Consider the following 25,035-nt stretch of genomic DNA (forward strand, 5'->3'; position numbering starts at 1 on the left):
AAGAAAAAGACTGGCCTGGAGAAGGGAGGCCGGCAACTGCAGCTGGAGTGGAGGGGGGGGGGGTCAGCAGCAGCGGTTGTCGTGGAGAAGGGAGGTTGACGGTGGCGGCTAGGATGGAGGAGAGTGGTGGAGGAGAAGGTGGTGTGTTAGGGTTTTTTTTATGTTTTGTGATATCAGGCTTAAAGGAAATGGGAGAAGAGGTAAGAAGAGCCTTGCCCACATCTGCAGTAAAAAGAGGATGCGCAGAGATTTTTAAATGAAAAGTTTTCAAAAAAACAAACAGTCCTCAAACCTAAATGTTTGCACGTAATCTACGCAATGTAGACATAAAAGGCTAGAAGCCCTTCTCTCTCCCAGAAAACAAATAGCCCCTTTGTAACAAAGTTTGAGTAAATAAGATAGAGCACTGTTGAAACAACCATGGTTAAGAAGTGGAAAAGTAACTAACTAGGGTTAAGTATAAGTAGTGGTCTGGCAACTTTATCCTGTTTCTCTCTCTAAAACAAACAACAAACAAACCCCAACTTTCTATCTCTATCTCCTCCCTCCCTCACCATTGATTACTACTTCCAAATCGTCCTTTTTCCCTTACCATTGATTTCACGCTAATTCGTTAAGGTTTTTCGTTTTTTTTTCACTAAGTTTTTAATTATAATACGTGCTCTGTTTACTTACTTACATATCCAGCTATTGACTTCTTTTGCAGTAAATCGTTGATCGTTAATAAGAGTGTAAGAAGAAGATCCGTGTTGCATTTTCAGTTATCATCACAGCACAGGCAAGCTAAACAATTACAAAAGTAACCGTATTATTGTTCGGGCTAAATCACCCCTATTTGAGTTAATAACTGTTTCTCCTTGCATTTGCTTCATGTGATTTCTCGTTGCTTAGGCCATCCGTAGTCATAAAGCCCCTTTGTGGGCGGTATGCGACACGTGTCGTGCCACGTAACACAGGGGCTTTATGGGGCCTTATGTCACTTAAGCCGTAGTCCTAAAGCCCTACCCATCATTACCTAATTATTAATTTTCACTTTTTTTAATTAATTATAAAAACCCTTAACTATTTTTGATTGGTCAAAGTTTGAAAACCAAACACACATAGCGCCACCCACCAAAAGAGCCTCCATAACGCCGCCCGTCGTGGTGTTCGGGGCGTTATGGGAGAAAAAAAAACCAAATATCACGCCCCACTACAGGGGGTCTTACGATATGGAAAATGCAGTCTTTGGTTCATTAAGTTGTATTAAAAAAATATAGTTATATTTTTGGCATTTTGTTATATCCTACTTTGGATGATTGAAATATTAATATCTGAATGTTAGTTAGCCATACTACAAATTGATCTTTTCTCACACCTTTACCCTTTTGTAATATGTTATTCAGGATCTTTGAACAAGATATACCTTTTGTGTTGTGGGCATCCTTTTCTTTCAACTGATAATGGCATCAAAATCTTGTGCAAATATTTTGGATTTTTTTCCTGATAAACTACTGGATATCCCGCAAACTCCAAGAAATCTTCCACGGGTCATGACCCTACCTGGAGTTATCAACGGTTGTGATGATGGTGATTCAGATACTGTCTCATCTGCTTGTCGCGAGAGAAAAATCATCGTGACAAATATGTTACCGTTACATATTCAGCGTGATCCCGATACCCTTAAGTTGACTTTCCGTTTCGATGAAGACTCGCTCTATTGGCAACTAAAAGACGGGTTTTCTCCTGAAACCGACGTTGTCTATGTCGGTTCACTCAAGGTTGAAGTAGATGCGAGCGAACAGGAAGAAGTCGCTCAGAAGCTTTTAGAAGAATTTAATTGTGTTCCCACTTTTCTTCCTCATGACCTTCACAAAAAGTTCTACGCCGGTTTTTGTAAACAACAGTTATGGCCGCTTTTTCATTACATGCTTCCTATTTCCCCTGATCATGCTGACCGGTTTGACCGCCTTCTCTGGCAGGCGTATGTATCCGCAAATAAAATATTTGCGGATAAAGTTATGGAAGTTGCGGACCCGGATGAGGATTATATATGGGTTCATGATTACCATCTTATGATCTTACCTACCTTTTTAAGAAAACGTTACAATCGGGTCAAACTCGGTTTTTTTCTTCATAGTCCATTTCCCTCATCGGAAATATATCGAACTCTTCCTGTACGAGATGAAATTCTTAAAGGACTTCTTAATTGTGATCTAATCGGGTTCCATACGTTTGACTATGCACGACACTTTCTGTCGTGCTGCAGTAGAATGATGGGCCTGGATTATGAATCCAAACGAGGACATATCGGACTCGATTACTTTGGTCGAACAGTGTATATCAAAATTTTACCTGTGGGCATTCACATGGGCCGGCTTGAATCCGTCTTAAATCTTCCAATCACATCAAGTAAAGTCAACAAGATAGGTCAACGGTTCAAGGGGAAAAAGCTGATAGTAGGGGTTGATGACATGGATATCTTTAAAGGCATCAGTCTTAAGTTACTCGCGTTTGAGTATCTGTTACAGATGAACCCCGTGCTACAAGGTAACGTTGTTTTGATCCAAATTGTAAATCCTGCAAGAAGTACAGGAAAAGACGTAGATGAAGCAAAACGAGAAACGTATTTAATTGTAAATAGAATCAACGAGACATATGGTTCATCGGATTACAAGCCCGTGGTTCTAATCGACCGTCCTGTCGCGCGTTACGAAAAGTCAGCTTATTATTCAATGGCTGATTGTTGCATAGTCAATGCTGTTAGGGACGGAATGAATTTAGTACCGTATAAGTACATCGTTTGCAGACAACACTCGCCTCATTTGGAAAAGTCAAGCATGTTGGTTGTCTCCGAGTTTGTCGGGTGTTCACCGTCGTTAAGCGGTGCTATTCGGGTCAACCCGTGGGACATAGAATCTGTAGCTGGAGCTATAAATTCCGCTATAACAATGAAAGATTCAGAGAAGAAATTAAGACACGAAAAACACTATAAATACGTAAGCTCTCACGATGTCGCTTATTGGGCCCGTATCTTCATGCAAGATTTAGAAAGAGCATCGAAAGACCATTATAATAAACGTTGTTGGGGTATCGGTTTCGGGCTTGGTTTTCGAGTCGTTTCTCTTTCTCCGAGTTTCAGAAAACTTTCTCCTAATTATATCGTTTCGGCGTATAAGAAGTCAAACAGACGGGCTATATTTCTTGATTACGATGGTACACTTGTCCCACAATCGTCTATTGTAAAGGCTCCTAGTGAAGAACTAATTAGCATTCTGAGTACACTTTGCAATGATCCTAAAAACACGGTTTTCATAGTGAGTGGACGAGGTAGAAGCTCGTTAAGCGAGTGGCTTGCTCCTTGTGAGTGGCTGGGTCTAGCCGCTGAACATGGGTATTTCACAAGGTATTGTGTGTGTGTGTGTGTGTATATATATATATATATAACATCATACTGTCTATGTAATTTTGTCGAATAATTTTAATCTTGGTTTTGTAGATGGAGTGGGAATTCCGAGTGGGAGTCGAGCATCCCGGCTACTGATCTAGAGTGGAAGGAGATTGCTGAACCGGTAATGAGACTGTATACAGAAGCAACTGACGGTTCGAGCATTGAGGTCAAAGAAAGTGGGTTGGTTTGGCACCACCAAGATGCCGATCCCGACTTTGGTTCGTGTCAAGCTAAGGAGTTGGTGGTGCATTTAGAAAACGTGCTGGCTAACGAACCGGCTGTGGTCAAACGTGGTCAACACATAGTTGAAGTCAAACCTCAGGGTGTGACGAAAGGATTAGTTGCAGAGAGAATACTATCAAGAATGGTGGAAAAAGGAGAAAGCCCGGATTTTGTAACATGCATCGGGGATGACAGATCAGACGAAGACATGTTTGAAAGCATACGGAGGACGGTTTTAAATGCGTCTGTAACGTCGTCAAGTCCGGAAATATTTGCTTGTACGGTTGGACAAAAACCTAGTAAAGCCAAATATTACCTGGATGATACTGCTGATGTTATCAAATTGCTGGGAGGGCTTGCTAATGCTTCGGATCCAAAACCTGGTAACACTGCCCGATTTCAGATTACATTTGACACCATTTTTTAAGATAATAATACTTCTAGCAACATGTACAGTTTTCAGTTGGAGTGAAAAAAAAAGAAAAAAGAAAATGATTTTTTTTTTAAGATACTAGTTACAAATGCTTACTTATATAGGGCATCTAGAATCCTAGATACTTTTGGTTTGAATTTTAAGGAGAGATGTTGTTCTGGTTTCAAGTGTCACAATTTTGTCTCATTTACTTATATCTAGGTTGATTCGGCTTATATATATAAATAAAGAAATTGGCGTAAAAGAAAACGTATCTCAAGTGTTATATTTCAAGTCTTCACAAAAATTAAAGACTTGAAGAAAGTGTTGTAGTCTACCTAACCTAACTCAGCTCGTAATAAAAATGTCAATTTTAACTTGTTATCCGACTTATTTCAAAAAGTCCAATTTCAAGTCTTCACAAAAATTAAAGACATGAAGAAAGTGTTGGTAGTCTACCCAATCTAACTCGACTCGTAATACAAATGTCCATTTCAACTTGTTATCCGACTTATTTCAAAAGTCCAAGTTGCCACCTAAAATCTGTAACACATGGTAAAAGACGACAATGTGCACAATGGCAAAAAGGAAAACGATTGAATTACTAAGATAGTTTGATCAGTCATAAAGTGATTTAGTTATCTATGTATTAGGAAGCCTTGAAGTCGTTAAAGCCTTTTTAGCGTATCATGTACTCATATTATAGGAAGCCTTGAAGTCGTTAAAGCCTTTTTAGCGTATCGTGTACTCATATTAATATTTTTTAGGATCCAAGTGATCAATACATAAACATTGTACATTTAACAACCACTATCCTTCGAACAACTAGAGGGAGGATTCAATGAAAAATAGTGACTGTTAGCTAATAATAACATCATTAGTGTGATTAAAAATATTACTACATTTGTTGCGTTAAGTTCAAGATATTGAAACAAATAACGAGCATATAAAGAAATGGATGTTGACCCTAGAATTAGATTACTTTTGGACATGGCCATAATTTGAATCTTGACCCTTTAACTTTGTCATCCTTCTTTCCCAAAAAGAAGCACTCAAGTCTCCTTTTCGTTAGGCACATTGCCATAAAGCCCCTTTTATCTTTTTTTAACGGCAAGAAACGACGTGCCAACCACTGTGACACTGGGTGTTGTGATCAAGGTCGACTACTCGACCGCCACTAGCCAGGGGCGAAGTATTGTGGGTGTCAGAGGGTGCACCCGCCCACCCCAATGTTTCGATTAGAAGTGTATAAGTTCCGATTTTTCGTCCGAAAATTTTAAAATTATATAGGATCGCCCCCGATTATTTTTCCTAAATTGTATATCCTAAATATTTATAAATTTTGTATATAAATGATGGGTAGTTTGGTAAATATACACTTTGTTTTATTTGGAACTATTATTATTTGACCCGACTTGAATCGAATAGCCAACCCGACCCGAAACATAACGATAGGAAAAAAAATTTGGGTACTATTACTTTACGCCCCCTCGAAACTTTTGATCAAGCTCCGCCACTGCCACTAGCCCCTTGGCTCTCCCAGATGCGCGGAAACCCAACCACCACCCGCCCGAAGGTACGACAGTGGAATAATCAGTAAAACTTCGCCTCCCATCCAAGATGAACCGGCACAACCCGTATTTGCCCTTCTATCTTATTTCTTATAAATATCCCTTAAACGTTTCTTATAAAAAGCCAGTATCCCATATATAGTATTACTATATATTAGGCTATGTGCTATCATGGCGCTATGTGCCAGTGGCGGACCCAGGAATTTTTCCATGGGGGTGCGGAACATTTTTAAAAATTTTAGGCCCCTAGGTATATGAGTAAAAATATCGGTTCGTATCGGGTCGGGTCGGGTCGGTCATGTAAAACAAACGAATATCAAACTAAATTTATATAATAATCAAAAACATGTAAACTTTGTTACAAACATAATTAAAACGTCGACGCCCTACGGGTTTTCATTTTTTGAAATCTATCCAAAACATCATTTAAAACTAAATTTTTTAAACAATTCTTTCTCTATATAACATAAGTTCATCGCTCCATAACATAATGTTTCAATTTTAATTTTCAACTATTCAAGCCTAGAAATCATAACGTTACTTGTAATCACCCTAAAAATATATAAACAACATAATCACCCTAAAAATCATCTAAAAAACCATAAACAACGTCAAAACACACAAAATTTCAAACATATTTAACAATTTTATTACCTTTTTTCTCCTATAATATCAACCAAAATCATCAAAATACAAAGAAACTTACCCGTGTTCGAATTCCGGTTAGATTTGGTGTCAAACGACGGTGGTATGGTGGCTGATTACGGTGGTCGCCGGCTGCTGGACTGTTGTCGCTGGGTGATGTTGTTCGTTGGCAGTGCAGGGACGCAAGAGAGGGAGAGAGCGGGAGAGAATTTCTAAAGGTTTTGGGCTTTAATTATTTTATTATAGTTTGAAAATTATTTTATTATAGTTTGAAATATTGTTGGGTTTGGTTAATGGGCTAAGACTTAGTGGGCTAGCTAGTTAGGAATTATAAGTGGGTAAACGTATGGTATTTGGGTTTAGTTAGTTAGGTATTAAAAGATATATAATTTAGGTAGTATTTTTTTTTTAAATAAGAGTTTACCAAAAAATTAAAATATAAATTGATAACACTTTTTACCTAAGGGGTGCGTTCAAGGGTGCGGTCGAAAAATCCAAGGGGTGCGGACGAAAAATTCCAAGGGGTGCGAACGGGATTTTCGACGGAATTTAACACTAATTTTTTTTTCCCCGGGGGTGCGCCCGCCCTCCTTGAAGTGGGCTTGGGTCCGCCCCTGCTATGTGCACACCGGACATGGAGCACAGAAAGATTGAGTTCTCTAAGTTCTCACAACTCGAAGGGGTTTTTCCTTGAGCTTAATCCTATATATACACACAATAAGTTAAGAAATAATTCGAGCCAAGTGAACCTTTGCTCATGTTTGGCTCGTTTACAAACTGAACCGAGCCGATTGGCTCACTTACAGTCGGGCTGAAAATCGTACAAGCATTTTTTGAGTGAGCGTCGAGCGGCGAATGATTTGGACAACCCTACCCTCCACTACACACCTTTTGGGGATTTCAAGGTGAAAAAAGAAGTGCGCCTACGTATCGCTATGTGACAACATTTTTTTCTCAACCAAACCTTCCAAATACATAATGTTAGTTTTGTCATAAATTAGTTATTTTATATGTAATCATCTCTTCTATGATTTGTATATCCTGTGTATATTTTTCATGATTTTCATTTGCAACAAAGTATAAATATGAGTTATAAATTGTAGTAATCAAAATCTTTGAAGGCGTTAAAAAAATTGAATTAATAAAATCTAAAAAATTGCGTGGATCTAACACTTTTACTTTATTTTATTGAAGGACCACTATCACTCATGCTTGATCTTTTTGCAGCCATAGAAGGTGATATATCATATACCTATGTAATATGTATAATGCACGAAGTTGACTCTCTTCTTTTGATAAATGTATACTCATCGGTTATACAAAGTGTCGATAATAGTGTCTAACGTATAGTTGAGTTGGTTTCAAAGATGTGAGATTTAAGAAATACAAATTCTAAAATCACTTCACAATATCGTAAAAAGAAAGAGCATGCTTTATAAAAACAATAAAATTCTTAATTGATATTATATTTGGTATGGTGGTTGTAAAGTAGGGGTGTACGAAAAATCGAGTTAACTGACCCATAACTAAATACCGACAAAATCAAACCGAAAAAACCGAACCAAATAAAAAACCAGTGTGTCTGTTAATGGTTTTTTTGAAAGCCGAAAGTAGCGGGTCGGTTATGGTTATCTATATTTCCATACCTACCATAACCGAACCAAACCAACATGTAGTAAATCTTAGTTGGATTTAGGATTTTTCACCATTTTTTAAATATTTGATGTTTTTGATTGAACGGTTTTAGTATTTAGGGGTTATTTCATATCGTTTTGGTTAAATGTTTATTTGAATATATGTATATGAATATATCATATCACCTTGTTTGAATATTCGGTACTAATATTATAAATTATATGTATTTGTAATACTATTTAATATACTAATGTATAAAAACATGTAATAATAATTTATTCCAGGTTCAAAAAAATTGAGTTATTTTTATCTAAATCTAAATTCACGGTTAACTACCCATAACCGACCAGCTATAATCTTCAAAACCGATTAACCAAAACCGCCATAACCGACCGGTTATGGTTATGGTTTTGGGACAAAACCGACCCATGCACACCTCTTTTGTAAAGTATATTGGTTCTTTGCAGTTACCGGTGCTGCTTTGATACACAAGACAAAATATCGGAATTTATTTAACTAATACAAGATAAGAAAAATGTTGCTAAATTAAGATATACAAAAGAGTAATGTTGGTTCAGTTCTGTTTGTACATGAAGGAAAACAATAAAACATACCTGTTATGGCAGACAGTGCGTTGGAGAATCCAGTAATGGAGTTCGACATGCTTGTCATCGTGATCTGGTTCCTCCTTAGGGTGCTGACTGATGATGGGGACTTAGAAAACCGAAAAGGGGTATCGGCTAGGAGAGGAGGCCGAACTTATGATGTTATGGCTAATGGGGTGTGTGTAATTGTGTAACTGAGTAACCCCTTAACCTCCACATGATTCTCCTTATATAAGCACCCAGGAGGAAACCTAATTAGTTAATAAGGGTAATATGGTCCATCAACAATTACCAACTAATTATTTAATAGGTTCTAATATATTTTGATCTCTATAATGTAAATGATTATGATGGCTATAGATTAAATATTGATACATAATATATTTAATCTTACATTCTCCCACTTAGCCGAGTAATCATTTACTATGAGTATTAGATAAGCCTGATCAGGAGTTAACACTCATTTTAGCCTTAAACAAGTACTATAGCAGAGAAATACAGCCGTTGAATCATTATGCGACTCAGGACCCCCATTAATCATACTATAGCCTTAATTTAAAACCTAATCATCATGATCAAAATACGCGTAAGCCCTTTGTTTGACTTGTAACTTTATTTGTCTATATGTCATTATACCGGTTGAACATATTCTAACAGACATACAAAATCAAACTGAGGAAATTTCATTAATCATAAACATAAGCTAGTACAATATGCTCAAATAAGGTCTTTGCTAAATCCCATATTCCGAACATGTTCTTCGTAAACCTTAGGAGGGAGACCTTTAGTCATCGGATCCGCAAGCATATTCTTAGTACTAATATACTCGATACAAAGATTATTTTCCTCAACACGTTCACGTACAAATAGATATTTCGTATCGAGATATAAACCAGCTCCAGTCGAACTGTTACTGTTCGAGAAACTAACGGCAGCTGAATTATCACAGTAAAGCTTCAATAGTCTTGAAATGGAATTAACAATTTTGAGTCCAGTGACCAGGTTTCTAAGTAACATTCCATGACAGGTTGCGTTGTAAACAGCAATGTACTCTGCCATCATTGTGGAAGTTGTGGTCAACTGTTGTTTATGACTCTTCCATGAGATAGGGCCGCCTGCTAACATAAAGATATAGCCCGAAGTGGATTTCTTGTCATCTTTGCATTTGGCAAAGTCAGAATCAGAATAGCCCACCACTTCTAAATGATCACTTCTTCTATAAGTCAGTTTATAGTCTTTCGTCCCTTGCAGATATCGAAGTACCTTTTTAGCTGCTTTCCAGTGATCTAGGCCAAGATTAGTCTGATAATGACCTAGCATTCCAGCAATATAAGCGATATCTGGACGAGTACAAACTTGAGCATACATCAAGCTCCCAACTACTGACGCATAAGGTATCTGGCTCATTTGCTCCTTCTCAACCTCTGTTGTCGGACACTGGAATGAACCGAAAACATCTCCCTTAACTACTGGAGCGACGGAGGGTTTGCACTGTTGCATGTTATATCGTGTAAGGACACGATCTATGTAAGCCCTCTGGGACAATCCTAAGATCCCTTTGTTTCTATCTCGGTGAATTTCGATGCCAATGACATAAGAAGCATCTCCAAGATCCTTCATGTCGAAGTTATGCGAAAGTAACCGCTTCGACTCATGCAACATGTCTAAACTATTACTTGCCAATAGAATATCATCTACGTAAAGGACAAGTATAGTAAAGTTACTCCCACTCATCTTGAGGTAGGTGCATTGATCCACTTGATTCTTCATAAAACCTTGCATCTTCATGACTTCATCAAACTTGAGATACCACTGACGTGATGCTTGTTTTAACCCGTAAATGGATTTCTTCAACTTACAGACTAGATGCTCCTGACCCTCAGGTTTAAAGCCTTCAGGTTGTTTCATGTAAACATCTTCGTCCAGATCTCCGTTAAGGAAAGCGGTTTTAACGTCCATCTGATGTAACTCCAAATCAAAATGAGCTACTAGGGCCATGACGATCCTTAATGAATTTTTACGAGAGACGGGTGAAAACGTCTCTTGATAATCAATTCCCTCTTTCTGAATGTAGCCCTTTGCAACCAATCTCGCTTTGTAGCGTTCAACGTTCCCATTCGGATCCAGTTTTGTTTTGAACACCCATTTGCATCCTACGGGTTTGACTCCGTTGGGTAATTCTACCAAATCCCAAACGTCATTTTTCTTCATGGATTCAAGCTCATCAATCATCGCTTTATTCCATTCAGAAGACTGATCACTGCTAATGGCTTCATTGTAAGAGATAGGATCATTGAGCTTTCCGGGATCCATTTCAGTCAGGTAGGTAACATAATCATCCCAATTAGTAGGCCTTCTTTGCCTAGATGACCTCCTGAGTGGATTATCGGGTTCAGCGTTGTCTTGGTTTTGAGCGTTTGATGTGCCTTCGTCATGAGGTATAATGGGTTCTGATTGTAGAGGTGAATTTGGAGTTGGTGTAGTAGCTTCAGGTGCAGTAGTTCCATTGGGTACAAGAGGAGTAATCGGAGTAATGGTAAGCGACGAGTCTCTCCCCCCCGCGTCTTGTACTTCTTTCAATTCTTCGTAAGGGTTGGTACTGCTCCCACTGACCTTGAAATCCTCCAGGAACGCGGCACGCTTGGTTTCAACAATACGGGTGACATGGGAAGGACAATAGAAACGATAACCCTTAGAGTTCTCAGGATACCCGATAAAGAAACAGGTAACTGTTTTAGGGTCAAGTTTCCTTAGGAAAGGATTGTAAAGTTTTGCTTCAGCAATGCAGCCCCATACTTTCATATATTTAAGACTCGGTTTCCTTCCTGTCCAAAGTTCATAAGGAGTTTTAGGGACAGACTTAGAAGGAACTCTATTGAGTGTATGAACAGCTGCTTTTAACGCTTCAGTCCAGAGGAATAGTGGTAAACTAGTGTTGGCTAACATACTGCGCACCATGTTCATAAGGGTACGGTTTCTTCTTTCAGCGACACCATTCTGCTGAGGTGTACCAGGCATGGTGTATTGGTTCACAATCCCCTGGCCCTTAAAAAACTCATAAAATGGACCAGTAGCTTGACCCACATCAGTATGTCTTCCATAATATTCACCGCCTCTATCTGATCTCACAACTTTAATCTGACGATCTAATTGCTTTTCAACTTCAGCTTTATAATCTTTAAAAGTTGTAAGAGATTCAGATTTCTCCTTAATAAGATACAAGTACATGTAACGAGAATAATCGTCAATAAAAGTGATAAATGAAGTATGTCCTGTTATGCCAGCGATTTGGTAGGGACCACTAATGTCAGTGTGAATGAGTTCTAATAAATTAGAGCTCCTAGTGGCACCTTTCTTATTCGCTAATGTCATTTTACCTTTAAGACATTTGACACATGTTCCAAAATCAGAGAAATCGAGAGGAGGTAAGACTTCATCCTTTACGAGACGATTTAATCGTTCCTTTGAAATGTGGCCTAAACGCTGATGCCACAACATGGATGAAGTCTCTAAGTCTCGTTTCTCTTCCATCTTTGTGAGTGATTCATTAATGTTATATGACAACAAAGATTTGGAAAAGTTATCCTCTAGTTCTAATCTATAGAGACCACCATCCAGAATACCAGTACCATAAAGAACAGAATCATAGAGGATAGAGAGTTTGCGATGACCATGGGAAACAATAAAACCGTCCATGTCTAACTTTGGTCCTGATACAAGGTTCCGAGTTACCTCAGGAACATATAAGGTATCATAAAGTTTAATACATAAACCAGTTTTCATAACTAATTGTAATGTTCCAATGGCCTTCACTTCTAATTCTCGATCATCCCCAACCTTAAGCGTTCTTTGGTTTCTTTCCAGCTTCCGGATTGAAAGGAATCCCTGAGTAGAATTGGTAACATGAACCATAAAACCAGAATTAAACCACCAAGAATTAGCAGGAACACTTAAATTATAGGACTCAAGTATCATAAAATAATCGTTACCTTTCTTAGCCAGCCACTCCTTAAAGTCAGGGCATTCCTTCTGCATGTGTCCTGTCTTTTTACAGAACTTGCAGCGGATACTGCCTAAGGAGTTCTTAGAGCTGGAAGGTGCACTTGTATTAGAGTTAGGATTAGGCCTTTGGACTTTTGAAGCATCCTTCCTCTGATAATTGTTCTTCCTTTTCTTAGAATTGGAGGTAGTGAAGTTTGCAACATCAGTATGGCGATCCATCCTCATACGCTCTTCCTCCTGCACGCACATAGCGACCAGTTCACTCATTGTCCATTTGTCCTTCTGAGTGTTGTAATTGATCTTGAATGCTTCAAAGGACGAAGGAAGCGAAGTAATGATGAAATGAACAAGGAAACCATCACTGGTTCCATTTCCAGCCCCTTCAGCTTATTGGCCATGTCATTCATCATCATGATGTGCTCGCGAATGGCGCTCCTCCCATCATACTTAGTCGTCACCAGCTTGAGAATGAGAGTACTAGCGTGTGCTTTAGACGTCCCCTTGAACTGCGCCTCCACAGAAGCCAAGTAGGTTTTAGCATCTTCAGAATCAGGAATAGCTCCCCTGATAGCATTGCTTATGGACTGCTTCATAAACATGAGACACATGCGGTTACACCTAGTCCACTTTTCATGAAGTATCTGCTCAGCAGCAGTACTCTGAGTGGTAAGGTCCGCTGGCTTATTCTCCCTAAGAGCGTAATCGAAATCCAACAGCCCAAGCGTAAGCATGAGAGCATCCTTCCATGCAGCAAAGTTATCACCAGTCAAAGATGGAATTCCCTGATTGGGCGCTGATAGTGGAAATAAGATGAGCAAAATTATGATACTAAGGAAGAAGTCCTAATGTGATCTAAGGGCACGTTAAACTAAGGCAGGCATAAATAATGACCATTTTACATTTTGAAGCTGTGATAATGTCTATTACTAACATCAAAATAATAGACTTAGTTAAAAAATTCTACTTAAACGAAAACAAAACAGCTTTGGCCAGAAGTGTAATCATTTAAGCATATGTGCAAAGTGGTTGTAACAAATCAACTTTGGCCAGAAATTGAAACAATCACTTTAGTTATGCACTTGTTAAGTATGCCATCTATGAAATAATTAAATCAGCTTTGGCCAGATATTAAAACATTCATGCTTATGATGCACACTTAACATAGCTTTCGTAATACTTGAATGATAAGTAGATGTATCAAGTCAGCTTTGGCCAGAAATGATACATCAGAAGCTCATTCAAGTTAAGCTATTTTGGTTTTGCAAAACATTATCTGATTCTGATTAATGATACATCGAGTCGAGACCTTTAAGCCCTTATGATTTCGAGTCAAGACCTTATGGTCTCGAGTCGAGATCTGTTGGTCTCGAGTTGTGAAGGTTTTAATGACCTGATGATTTCGAGTCGAGACCCTATGGTCTCGAGTCGAGACCCTATGGTCTCGAGTCGAGACCCTATGGTCTCGAGTCGAGACTGATGGTCTCGAGTCGTAATCTGATGATCTCGAAGCTTCCTGTCAACAGCTGTTAATTGTGATAACGTAACTGAAAATTCGAAATCTGAGGGATTATGAGATATTATTTCCTGTTTTAAGATGATCTAATTTTATCAACATATTTCGAAAAAATGGTAACTGTTTATCTAATAACAGTTTCGAATAAAATTAAAAGATAAAATTAGATCAAACATGGAAAAAAAACACCCATTAATCCTAAAACATTCCAAAACATAACAGAATTCTTCGAATTTTTCCAAGAACATGATGAACCCTAAAAAATTAAAACATAAAATTCTGGAACCCGAAACCTGAATTTTAATAATTTTTCTAAACAGATTTCGGCTAAAACATAAACCAGTTAATTCCGAATGAACATATGATTAATCTTTTTCCAAAAACAATGATCTCGAGTGGACATGACCGACTCGAAACCGGCTGTTAGATTCATACGGTTTCAAAAATTCCGTTTTCCAAGTTTCAATCCCAGAATTATGGATACGAAAAACAGAACTGACTAATCAACATATGCTCTGATACCACATGTTGGTTCAGTTCTGTTTGTACATGAAGGAAAACAATAAAACATACCTGTTATGGCAGACAGTGCGTTGGAGAATCCAGTAATGGAGTTCGACATGCTTGTCATCGTGATCTGGTTCCTCCTTAGGGTGCTGACTGATGATGGGGACTTAGAAAACCGAAAAGGGGTATCGGCTAGGAGAGGAGGCCGAACTTATGATGTTATGGCTAATGGGGTGTGTGTAATTGTGTAACTGAGTAACCCCTTAACCTCCACATGATTCTCCTTATATAAGCACCCAGGAGGAAACCTAATTAGTTAATAAGGGTAATATGGTCCATCAACAATTACCAACTAATTATTTAATAGGTTCTAATATATTTTGATCTCTATAATGTAAATGATTATGATGGCTATAGATTAAATATTGATACATAATATATTTAATCTTACAAGTAAACTATCAAAATGGTCCCTAATGTTTGGTTACTTTAGTCTAAAACTCAAACATTTTGAATCTAGGTCTTTGTAATTTCAATTTTGTTACCATTGTAATCCAAAATCAACATCTGCTCAGATTTTTCAGTTAACATCCAGTTTTTTTTTTTTTTTGTCTTTTTCCTTTCTTTTAATGAAAGGCAAAATAGTCTTTTAACGTTTTATTATAACAAATTAAAAAAATCTGACCATTTTGCCTTTCATTAAAAGAGATGAAAAAGACAAAAAAAGTTTGATGTTAACTGAAAAATCTGACCAGATTTTGCTTTTGGATGAAAATGACAACAAAATTGAAACCACAAGAACCCAGATTTAAAAGATTTAAGTTTTGGACAAAAATGACAAAATGACCAAATCTCAGGGATCATTTTGACAATTTACTCTATACAAAATATAAAATAAAATAAATTCAATTCAATTCATTTCAACAAGAATGGGGTTTATCTTTTCTACATAATTGCCCTCCCTATTTATGACCTGGGTTGTATGGTATGGAATATGACCTGAAACAAACTTTCAAAAAAAAAAAAAATGAAAATACAGATATACCAGTGGCATTAAATGTTAGATAGGATTTGCTAGTTGCTACCAACAAAGAAATGACAACCACAAAATTATTTAACTTTAACTTTTTAGAACCTTTGTAGGAAAAAAAAAAAATAACATTCAATTCAACATAATACTTTGTAGGAAAAACCACTTTTTATTATTCTTATAAAACAAAGATAAATCAATCATTAAATTAAATTCATCCATATGTTAAAGTTGTCTTACATGTCTTCAAATAGACATCATGTTTCATTTAGATCCGATCCGACCAAAATCATGTCAAAATAATTTTTACATACAACATTTTATATAATAGATTTAAGCATGTTTAACTTGCATTGAAAAAAAAAATACCTTTTTTTTGTTTATATCATTAGGCGTGCGAAGAATCAATGACCCGTCACACAAAATAGTATCACGGTTACCCTCGTCACATGAATCCTTGTGATCACCCTTCAGCATGGAAATAAGCACTTGTTTATCATCGGGGAAAATAAGTATATAAAAGAAAGAGTCAAGAGAGATTGAATGACATGATTCTCATAAAGTCATTAGTTTATATACTATGTATTATTACATCGTCAAGATTGGCGAGGGCATAACCGTTTTGCTAATGACATCTCTTCTTTAATTGGTGGCCATATGTTCATACGTTTCACGAGACTTTCTACGTTAGCAGAGCTCCACATTACTTCCAACACAATTTGGATACAGGATCCGGATCCAATAGGTCATGCCCAACCCGGATTAACAGGTTCGGTACCATATCTCTTCATGGTGTTTTTAAGTGAATCAATGAACCATAATTGTTTGGTTTTTTTAATTAAAATACTACTAAATCTCATGTTTTTTTAACATCAAACAAAAAGCCCAGCCACCCGGATACATCCGTAGGCAAAAACCACCCACCCTCGCGATCGCAGACAACGGTGATGGCCTGGCGCGTTACCAATTCCAGGGGACACTCATTGCCGAAAGGCCGATTGTGATCAAACCCAAGGCCTGTACATGTCATTTTGTTACAAACGACACTTCAACCGACGATCTTCTCTAGGAAAAGCCATCGGATACCGCTAAAGCGTTTCGTACCAGTCTCGAAGAAAATATATATATTAAATAATATTACAAGTAGAAGTAGTGTCTTCCACCAGCAGCAGCAGCACTGGCCCCTACCTTCTCTTCCCTCTGATCATTCATCTCTTGTCCTTTGCACCCGCTTCTTTCTTCCAATTATTTTTCACACTCCCTCCCCTTTCACTAAAAAATTTCATTAGGGTTTCTTTCTTTCACCTTTGCAATGCAGCTCGTAAAAATCATCTTCGTTTTCTCACTCTCTCTTTTCCTCTTACTCGATGCATCCTCAGCTGCTCCTCCTCCTCCAAGTAACTACCTACCCACATTTCATCATAAGATCTGCTGCAATTGTTGCATTCTAATTTCACTTTTTTGCAGGAATTGTTAATGGGCTTTTCTCAAATGCTGCTTCTGCTTTCATCAAATGGGCTTCCTCCCTCACACCCACTACCAAAACATGTAATCAATGCCTCTTTCTTTCTTTCTTTCTTTCTTATGTTGCTTTTTTAATTGTTGTTGATTTTCGTTTGTGGGTGGGTTTTTGTTGTTGTTGTTGTAGCGATTAGCGGGCGGCCATTGATGAAATTTGAGAGTGGATACAGTGTTGATACAGTTTTTGATGGAAGTAAACTTGGGATTGAGCCTCATGCTCTTGAGGTTTTGCCTAATGGGGAGCTTCTTGTTCTTGATTCTGCTAATAGCAATCTCTACAAGATCTCTTCCTCTTTGTCTCTCTGTAAGTTACTATCATCTTCTTGTGTGTTTGTATGTGTAAAATTGGGTTTGATTGTTGATTCGCTTTTCCTTTGTTTGATGTACTGTAATTAATCAATGTGGATATGTTCAGATAGTAGACCGAAATTGGTCGCCGGGTCGGCAGACGGGTATTCAGGGCATGTAGACGGGAGGCTTAGAGACGCTAAAATGAACCACCCGAAAGGCCTTACGGTTGATGACAAAGGAAACATATACATTGCAGATACCGACAACATGGCCATTAGGAAAATAAGTGATACAGGTTATTCACTTTTCTCGTTATTTAACATCTTTGTTTCGTAAACTAAGTGGTGTCGAACAATGGCATTTTTCTTAAGCGTATATTGTTTTGGTATAGGCGTGACGACAATTGCGGGAGGTGGGAAATCGGGCCGTGGGGGACATGTAGATGGGCCAAGTGAAGATGCTAGATTTTCGAATGATTTTGATGTTGTCTACATTGGAAGTAGTTGTTCTCTTCTTGTTATAGACAGAGGAAACCAAGCCATCCGTGAGATCCAACTACCGTTTGATGATTGTGCTTATCAGTATGGAAGCGGTTTCCCTATTGGTAAATTAATATCCATTTGAATGTGTCACATAGTTTAATGATAATCGTTTGACTCCTTGAGATAACTAATAGTTTATAAAACATTGTTGCAGGGATTGCGGTTTTGGTTGCAGCAGGCTTTTTTGGTTACATGCTTGCGTTGCTGCAACGCAGAGTTGGTAGCATGATTTCCAATCAAGTGGTAAGTTCTAGGTTATTGACTCCGTTAAAACATACGTTCTTTAAAAATCGGTGATCATATATTCATATTAGACCTGTCTAATGATTAATTTCTTTAAGGATGAATCTCAAACAACAATGAAACCAAACATCGCTCCAATGCCACCATACCAGAAACCATCGCTGAGGCCGCCACTAATTCCATCAGAAAACGAGCCCGAAAAACAAGAAGAAGGTTTCATTGCATCTCTCGGGAAACTCATGGCCAACGCCACGTCATCATTCTCAGAAATCTTGTCGAATGTCTTCCCGGGCTTCAAAAAGAAACAAGTCAACTATCCGTACCAAAACCAACCGCCGTTTCACCAAGACCACAGATACGTGTCAAACTCATGGCCCGTTCAGGATAGCTATGTGATCCAAGACGGAGACGAGGCTCCCCCATCTATAGAGACCCGAACCCCGACTCCTAAAAAAACATACCCGTTTATGACAAACAACGATGAAAAAATACAACAGTTTCGTCAAAGTCGCCATCTTTACAGCGGGTGGGACCACAATTATCAACAACCACCACCACCACCGCAACAGCAGCAGCAGCAGCATCACAACAGATATTATTCTTCCATGCCGCAAACGTACTATGAACAAAGTAGAGAGGAAACCAAAGAGATTGTGTTCGGAGCGGTTCAAGAACAAGCTGAGTCAATGGTCATAAAGCCATTAGATCATGGAAATTCAGTTTATGATCATCGTGGTAGGGTTCGGTCACGCTCTCGTGGTTTTGCTCGTGGTGATTGATGCGATAAAACATGGGTATTGGGAAATTATTTGATTGTGATAAGTAAATTTGCAATGTTGTAAGGGTATAGTAGTAGATGTTATAGAACTTATATATCATATATGGTGCAGCATTGGAGGGGGTCATATCTGTAAGAAGCTGCCATTATGAGAAGTGAATATGAAATTCCTGCAGAAAAAATATGTTGTTTCTTTGTTTAGGCATGTTGTTTAAGCTAGATCATGTGTAATGGTTTCATCAAAAAGTAAAAAGGTGGCTGTCACGTCATTGTCACGTAGGCATGACTTACAAGAGCTTTTAGTCACTTTTTTTTGAGGTGTGTAAGACTATGGAGTGTGGAGGGGCTTGGTTGGGGGCATTGTTTGACACGTGGCGAGGGTGGGATCCACAAGGTAATAGTCAAAAACTAGGGGTGTGGTGTGGCGTGGCTTAGCTTGGTGTGGCCAGCCATGTGGATTTTTTTTTTTTTTGGTTTGGCAACGGCTACCCCCAACGGCTAGATCGAACCAACCAACCAAAACCAGCCATGTCACCCGGCCCCCCCACTAGGCTCAATCCCCACGCCAAAGGGGCAACGCCATGCCCAACGCTTGCCCAGCGTTGAGCCCAAACCGCTGCCCCAACCCACGCCCCACCCCACAGTCTAAATGTCATAAACACATGCGGGTCATTGACCGGTTGACACTGATCTGATTATTTTAAAGGAGGTATAAGAGCATTCACATCCAATCCACTAAAAATATACATACATTCCACTAAAAAACAACTCCTATATCAATATATTTCCACTAAAAACAAATATTTTTTCTCTCTCATTTTCAATATATATTACATTTTCTCTCTCCTCCACTCACAACCACTTTCAATATATATTAAAAAAGTATAGGGGGTGAACAGTGTCCCCCCGAATATACAGATGAACAGTAACATTTTCTCTCTCCTCCACTCACAACCACTTTTTATACTTCTTATATTTTAAAAACCCCTCACACAGATTTTGGTGGTTTGGATGAGAGCTCTAACAAGTTGCTTTAGTGAACTATTTGAAATTATATATCTAAACAATACCCTAAAATCATGGTTTTCATGACTTGAATAAAGCCAAAAATTACTTTGGCGGGCCAATCAATAATTCAGATAAATAATATCTTAGGGTGGTGTATCTACATGAGTTAGGTGGGTGGTATATTTTTTTAAATGCTAATTAAATTAAAAATGTGCATGTGGGTAGGGCTGTTCACGAGCCGAGCCGAACCGAGCGGACCTTTGCTCGTGCTTGGCTCGTTTACAAACCGAACCGAGTGGAGCGGCTCATTTAAAACCGAGCATCAAATCAAGCGAGCATTTTTCGAGCAGTAAAAATTCCAAGCGAGCGTCGAGCGAAGTTCGAGCGATTTGGACAACCGTGTCACCCAATTTAAATTTGCTGAGAGAGATAGTGACAATGTTGGGTCTCAAGTTTTTATGTCTTTAAAAACATTCACATTTCATGGCAAAATATTTTTCTTATGAATAACAATGTTGTGGCTGACGAGGCGATGATCATATTGCACGAACAATTACGTTGAGAGTAGGAGAAGATCGACTTAGGGTAACGACATGAAACATTGAGGCGATGAATGGACTGTCGTTTATTGGTTTAGGGTTTAACTTTTAGTTTTGATTTTAAGTTTTTATTGGCATGGTTGTGCTAGTACGTATATATATAGTTGTAAATTTGTATATAGTTGACCAAAATCTAATAGATTGGTACATATAAAACTATAAATTTAATTTATAGTTAAATATATATGTATGTGTAAGTGTGTGTGTATACATATAGGTGTATGTGGGTATATATATATGTATAATTTATATTTGTGTATATATATGTGCATATATATGTGTATATACATGTTTATAGATGTATGTGTATATATATATAATTAAAATAATAATTCGAGCCGAACCGAGCCGAGCGGACCTTTGCTCATGCTTGGCTCATTTACAAACCGAACCGAGCAGAGCGGCTCGTTTACAACCGAGCGTTAAATCGAACGAGCATTTTACGAGCAATTTCCGAACGAGCGGCGAGCGAGCGACGAGCAATTTGAACAGCCCTACATGTGGGATCAAGAATGTCTTGTGATCTTCGGTTCTTTGTTGTTAATCAAATACTATCACTTACTGCTACTATTAGCATTATTATTATTATTGTCTTTGTCTTCCTTTTTTTATAAAGATCTGTTGGGGAATTTTATGAAATTGGACGATTAGAGAGGCGTGTAATCACTCTCAGATTAAATTATTTTTGTGGTTCTACCGAATAATTCAATCGGATACAACTCTAATTTCGAGAATTAGAACAACAGTATGTTTGTGGTAAATTCGTAATGAACCAGGAAGAAGATCAAAAACTGTATCTACGAATTTACGGATTATTTGCAGATAACTGCCTCTGGGCAATTTTAATTCAAATTTTAAATAAATTGCCTTAACTGCCTTTATTTTTTGTCTCAAAAAACTTACGAAATTTTAGAAAAAAAAAAAAAAAATTCTAAGGGTGGAGGGTATAGTCAATCACCCTAGGGTGTTTGAGTGAAATCCTACCCAATAATATTATGCCATGTCAACTTCCCATTCCACTCCACATTTTGCACTCAATCAGAGGGTATAGTCAATCACCCTAGGGTGTTTGAGTAGGTTAAAAAATAAAAAAAAAATTGTGATTGGTTAAAAGGGGTTGGGACCCACCATTTTCTCAATCACTCTCTCTCACCATTTTCGGTAAACACTCACTGAATTCCTACTCTCTCTCCAACTCAAACACTCACCCACAATCACAAGGTATAGTCACCGATTCGGTGACTCTACTCACCGCACAAGTCCCCGAGGATTATACCCTCCACCCTAAGGCATTTTGCATAAAGTTCGACCTCAGCCAAGGGCTCTCCCCCTTAGACCCCGCCAGGGGCTGCCGCCCCTTGGACCCTGCTCCCTGGGGCGCTGCCCCCTTGGAACCCTCATTCGGGCCTCTGCCCGAATACTTGGAATTATAACAACTCGAACAAGCGTGCATTCCCGCACCTCCTAACTTGTTCGAGCTATATTATAATTCCCTTTGGTCATCAAGTTAATCCCGATTACACTAAAATATTTAACATCAAAATATTTTGAAGAAAATGAAATTTTAAAAAAGTAATAATGAGAAAGTTAGAGTCCGTTTTTTTTTTCTTTTTCTTATAGCTACTCCTAAACTGACTATTGAAGCCCAAATAATCAAAATGAATGGGAACTTATTTTAAATTGGCCAGGCATGGCATATGTTGTATTAGAATAATAAGAACTGTTGCAGCTGCATTGCTGTAAGAAAAGCATCATAGTTTTAACAGAATGCTGCTTCGTACGGCATTGTGTAAATTCAATAAAGATCTTGGCTTATGGAGTGTTTGACATTGCGTTTTGAAAGTGATCACATGATTCGGAGAATCAAAATCAAATAATCAGTTGTAACAAAGCCCACCGTAGTATGCAGTGTTTGGATTTGCTTTTGTTGTTGTTGTTGTTGTGATAATCATTAGCTATTCATATGACTTACATATTTTATTAAACAAAGATCGTAAACGGTTGTTAAACAAGTCAAACGATCAATGATAGTTGAGAGGTTAAAATTGTCAAACTGGAAGTTGAGGATTCGGCTCACACTGAGTTTTCGTTCAAGCTCTGATTTTAATGTACACTCACTTGGCTTTAGCTAATCCAAATGTTAACAACATATGATAAAGAGTAACCCCCCCCCCCCCCCTCGGCGGTTGGGAGGACCGTGGAATATCCCCCCCCCCCCCCCCCCCACACACACACACACACACACTTGGCTAAGCTTTAGCTAATCCAAATGTTAACAACATATGATAAAGAGTAACCCAAGAGCTGACAACATAAAGGGAAACATGACAGAAAGATTTCAAACTTCAAACACACATAACTTAGGCTACGATTGGAGTTACGGGGAGCATAAGGCTAGGCGGTATGGGGCTCGGCCTGCCCCATCGCTGACCCAAACACCAATCCCCCCCCCCCCGCGTCGTCCTTTTCGTCGCCCCTAAGACGATGTCGACGGGCATGTGAAGACAAAAAAAAGGGACCGTTGGCCTTTTTTACCGTTGAAAAAAAATAATTTAATTTCCTTTTTCAAAAAGTAACGGCCATATTCAAAATTAACCAAAAATTCATCAAACTTTTCTATAAATACAATCCAAATACCCCATTTTTTACCCACTTCAACCCCATCTCTCTCTCAACTTTTTATAAATTATTCTACTTTTTTATAAACATTCTTCTACTTTTTACAATGGATCCAAACCCAAACCCGATCGTTTTTTTGGTGCCCGGCTACTATCCGTCAATGGAACCGAACGCTTTCTCGCAATTTTCTGTCAACACTTTTGCGGGTTTTCAACAATCTTCAAACGCCTTTTCGAATATGCAACAAATGCAATCGTTACAAAACATGATGATGCGAAACCCGTTCAACAAAAAACCTCAGAGAGACCGGTAGTTTTAATGCCAGGGGCTCGGACGCACGATGTCAAATTAATATAAATGACGAGGCCGAATTTGACGAAGAAGAGTACGCGGTACGAGAGGAGAAACGTCCCACGGGCCGGGACAAATCAAAAAAGGAGGCGGCTACAAAAAAAAAAAAAACAAGCCGCAAAGAGGGGCGATTCCAAGATGGAGGCGTTTATGGCCCAAATCCAATTCAACCACGGAGGTCACGGCCCAAAAGGCAAAGGCGAAGGAACGCGTGGTGGAAGAAAATGTTCGGTTGAACAAAGAAAAAAACGAACTAAAAGAATGGGACATAATGACAGCCGATGTTGAAAATTATCCCGAAGAAAAGCGAGCCACTTTAAAAAAATGCAAGAAAGAATCATCAAAACGTGGGGTAGTTCGTAGGATTTTTATTTTTTTAGGTTATGTTTTTTTAACTTATGTAATGTTTGGTTTTTTAATATTAATTAATGAATTTATTTTTATATCTTATTTAATAAATGTTAAAAAAGTAGATGAAGTTAAAAAAATAAATAAATAAAGTTGGTGGGATAGACACATCCTCCATTTCCATGGTTTCATCCTTAGAGGGGCATCCTCCAAGGACTATGAGGTGCCGCTTACGTGTCGGGTCATCCTCCAAGGATAAGCCTCTACCATACCGCATAGCCTAATTTACCCATTTATTTATGGTCTTAATCTTAATAATTATCAGTCAATTTGTAATTTCGGAAATTTGGCAAACCTCCCAAATTTAGAATACTCCCTGTAAAAGAGCACCCGATTGTATTGGTTTTATCATTCAGTTACTCTATAAAAGTTATTCAAAAATTATTTTTTAAATTTATTTGCTTCCGCTTTGCGTCAAATAATAAGATAATCATAATTAGGTGTCATCGTATAACGCCTATAATGGATTTGGTCCAAAGTCCTAACACTAAACGTATTTCTTACATTTTATTCAAACCAATGTTTTAAAAACCGGTTTTTAAATCAAACCGGATTAGGCTAAAAACTGGTTAAACCGGTTGAACCAGGTTGTACCGAGCAGTTCAACCGAGTTGACTAACTAACTCTATAATTCATAAATTACAACATCAACTCAAAAGTTAATCCAAAAATGCATAATTACATATTAAAAGATAATCCAAAAGTAAATCCATAATAAAAAAATAATACAAAAGATAATTGAAAATCATTCAATTTTCCAACAAGCTCTTTTAAATGAAAATGTACGATATGTTTAAGCCATTTGGAATACATCAAGTTCACGATCGCATAAAAGATGAAATTCACTATTATCGCCATCCTCATCAACTAGAGGATAACTATTTTCGTTTCATACAATATTAAATAAGAACTTTTAGTTACGAATAATCATAATATATAAAAATTACGTAAGATAAATAACATATATAATAAAAATAAGTAACAACCCAAACTAAAATAACCCTGCGCCGCTACCGGTATTACGTTTCAAACCGGTATACCGGATTTTACCGCCGGTACAAACCTTATGTCGTTTCACTTATTTACCGGGGTGTTTCGTACCG

General features: G+C 38.0%; 2 protein-coding genes across 4 annotated transcripts; both read left to right on the forward strand.

Moving 5' to 3' along the window:
* Positions 1 to 488: 488 nt before the first annotated feature.
* On the forward strand, positions 489 to 4,255 carry LOC110895035 (probable alpha,alpha-trehalose-phosphate synthase [UDP-forming] 10). 3 transcript variants are annotated; one of them, XM_035980578.1, is made up of 4 exons: positions 489 to 618; positions 707 to 839; positions 1,386 to 3,385; positions 3,479 to 4,255. In XM_035980578.1, the coding sequence occupies exons 3-4, from the start codon at positions 1,443 to 1,445 to the stop codon at positions 4,077 to 4,079; spliced, it is 2,544 nt and encodes an 847-aa protein (XP_035836471.1). In that variant the 5' UTR covers positions 489 to 618; positions 707 to 839; positions 1,386 to 1,442; the 3' UTR covers positions 4,080 to 4,255. The 3 variants fall into 3 exon arrangements, with proteins under 3 accessions (XP_035836471.1, XP_021997987.1, XP_021997988.1); XM_022142295.2 differs by having other exon boundaries at positions 707 to 778; XM_022142296.2 differs by lacking the exon at positions 489 to 618 and having other exon boundaries at positions 693 to 778.
* Positions 4,256 to 16,677: 12,422 nt separating this feature from the next.
* LOC110895037 lies at positions 16,678 to 19,146 on the forward strand. The gene is made up of 7 exons (XM_022142297.2): positions 16,678 to 16,969; positions 17,040 to 17,120; positions 17,221 to 17,397; positions 17,509 to 17,679; positions 17,776 to 17,988; positions 18,081 to 18,169; positions 18,268 to 19,146. The coding sequence occupies exons 1-7, from the start codon at positions 16,885 to 16,887 to the stop codon at positions 18,946 to 18,948; spliced, it is 1,497 nt and encodes a 498-aa protein (XP_021997989.1). The 5' UTR covers positions 16,678 to 16,884; the 3' UTR covers positions 18,949 to 19,146.
* Positions 19,147 to 25,035: the final 5,889 nt, after the last annotated feature.

The sequence above is a fragment of the Helianthus annuus genome, chromosome 12 (assembly GCF_002127325.2).
Source record: "Helianthus annuus cultivar XRQ/B chromosome 12, HanXRQr2.0-SUNRISE, whole genome shotgun sequence".
NCBI lineage: Eukaryota > Viridiplantae > Streptophyta > Magnoliopsida > Asterales > Asteraceae > Helianthus > Helianthus annuus.

Bases quoted from the DNA above. Each gene is read 5' to 3' on its own strand.
- LOC110895035 (XM_035980578.1), top strand. From the start codon at position 1,443: ATGGCATCAAAATCTTGTGCAAATATTTTGGATTTTTTTCCTGATAAA. The intron at 3,386-3,478 runs GTATTGTGTGTG...TTGGTTTTGTAG, and splicing joins GAACATGGGTATTTCACAAG to ATGGAGTGGGAATTCCGAGT.
- LOC110895037 (XM_022142297.2), top strand. From the start codon at position 16,885: ATGCAGCTCGTAAAAATCATCTTCGTTTTCTCACTCTCTCTTTTCCTC. The intron at 16,970-17,039 runs GTAACTACCTAC...ACTTTTTTGCAG, and splicing joins AGCTGCTCCTCCTCCTCCAA to GAATTGTTAATGGGCTTTTC. The intron at 18,170-18,267 runs GTAAGTTCTAGG...AATTTCTTTAAG, and splicing joins GCATGATTTCCAATCAAGTG to GATGAATCTCAAACAACAAT.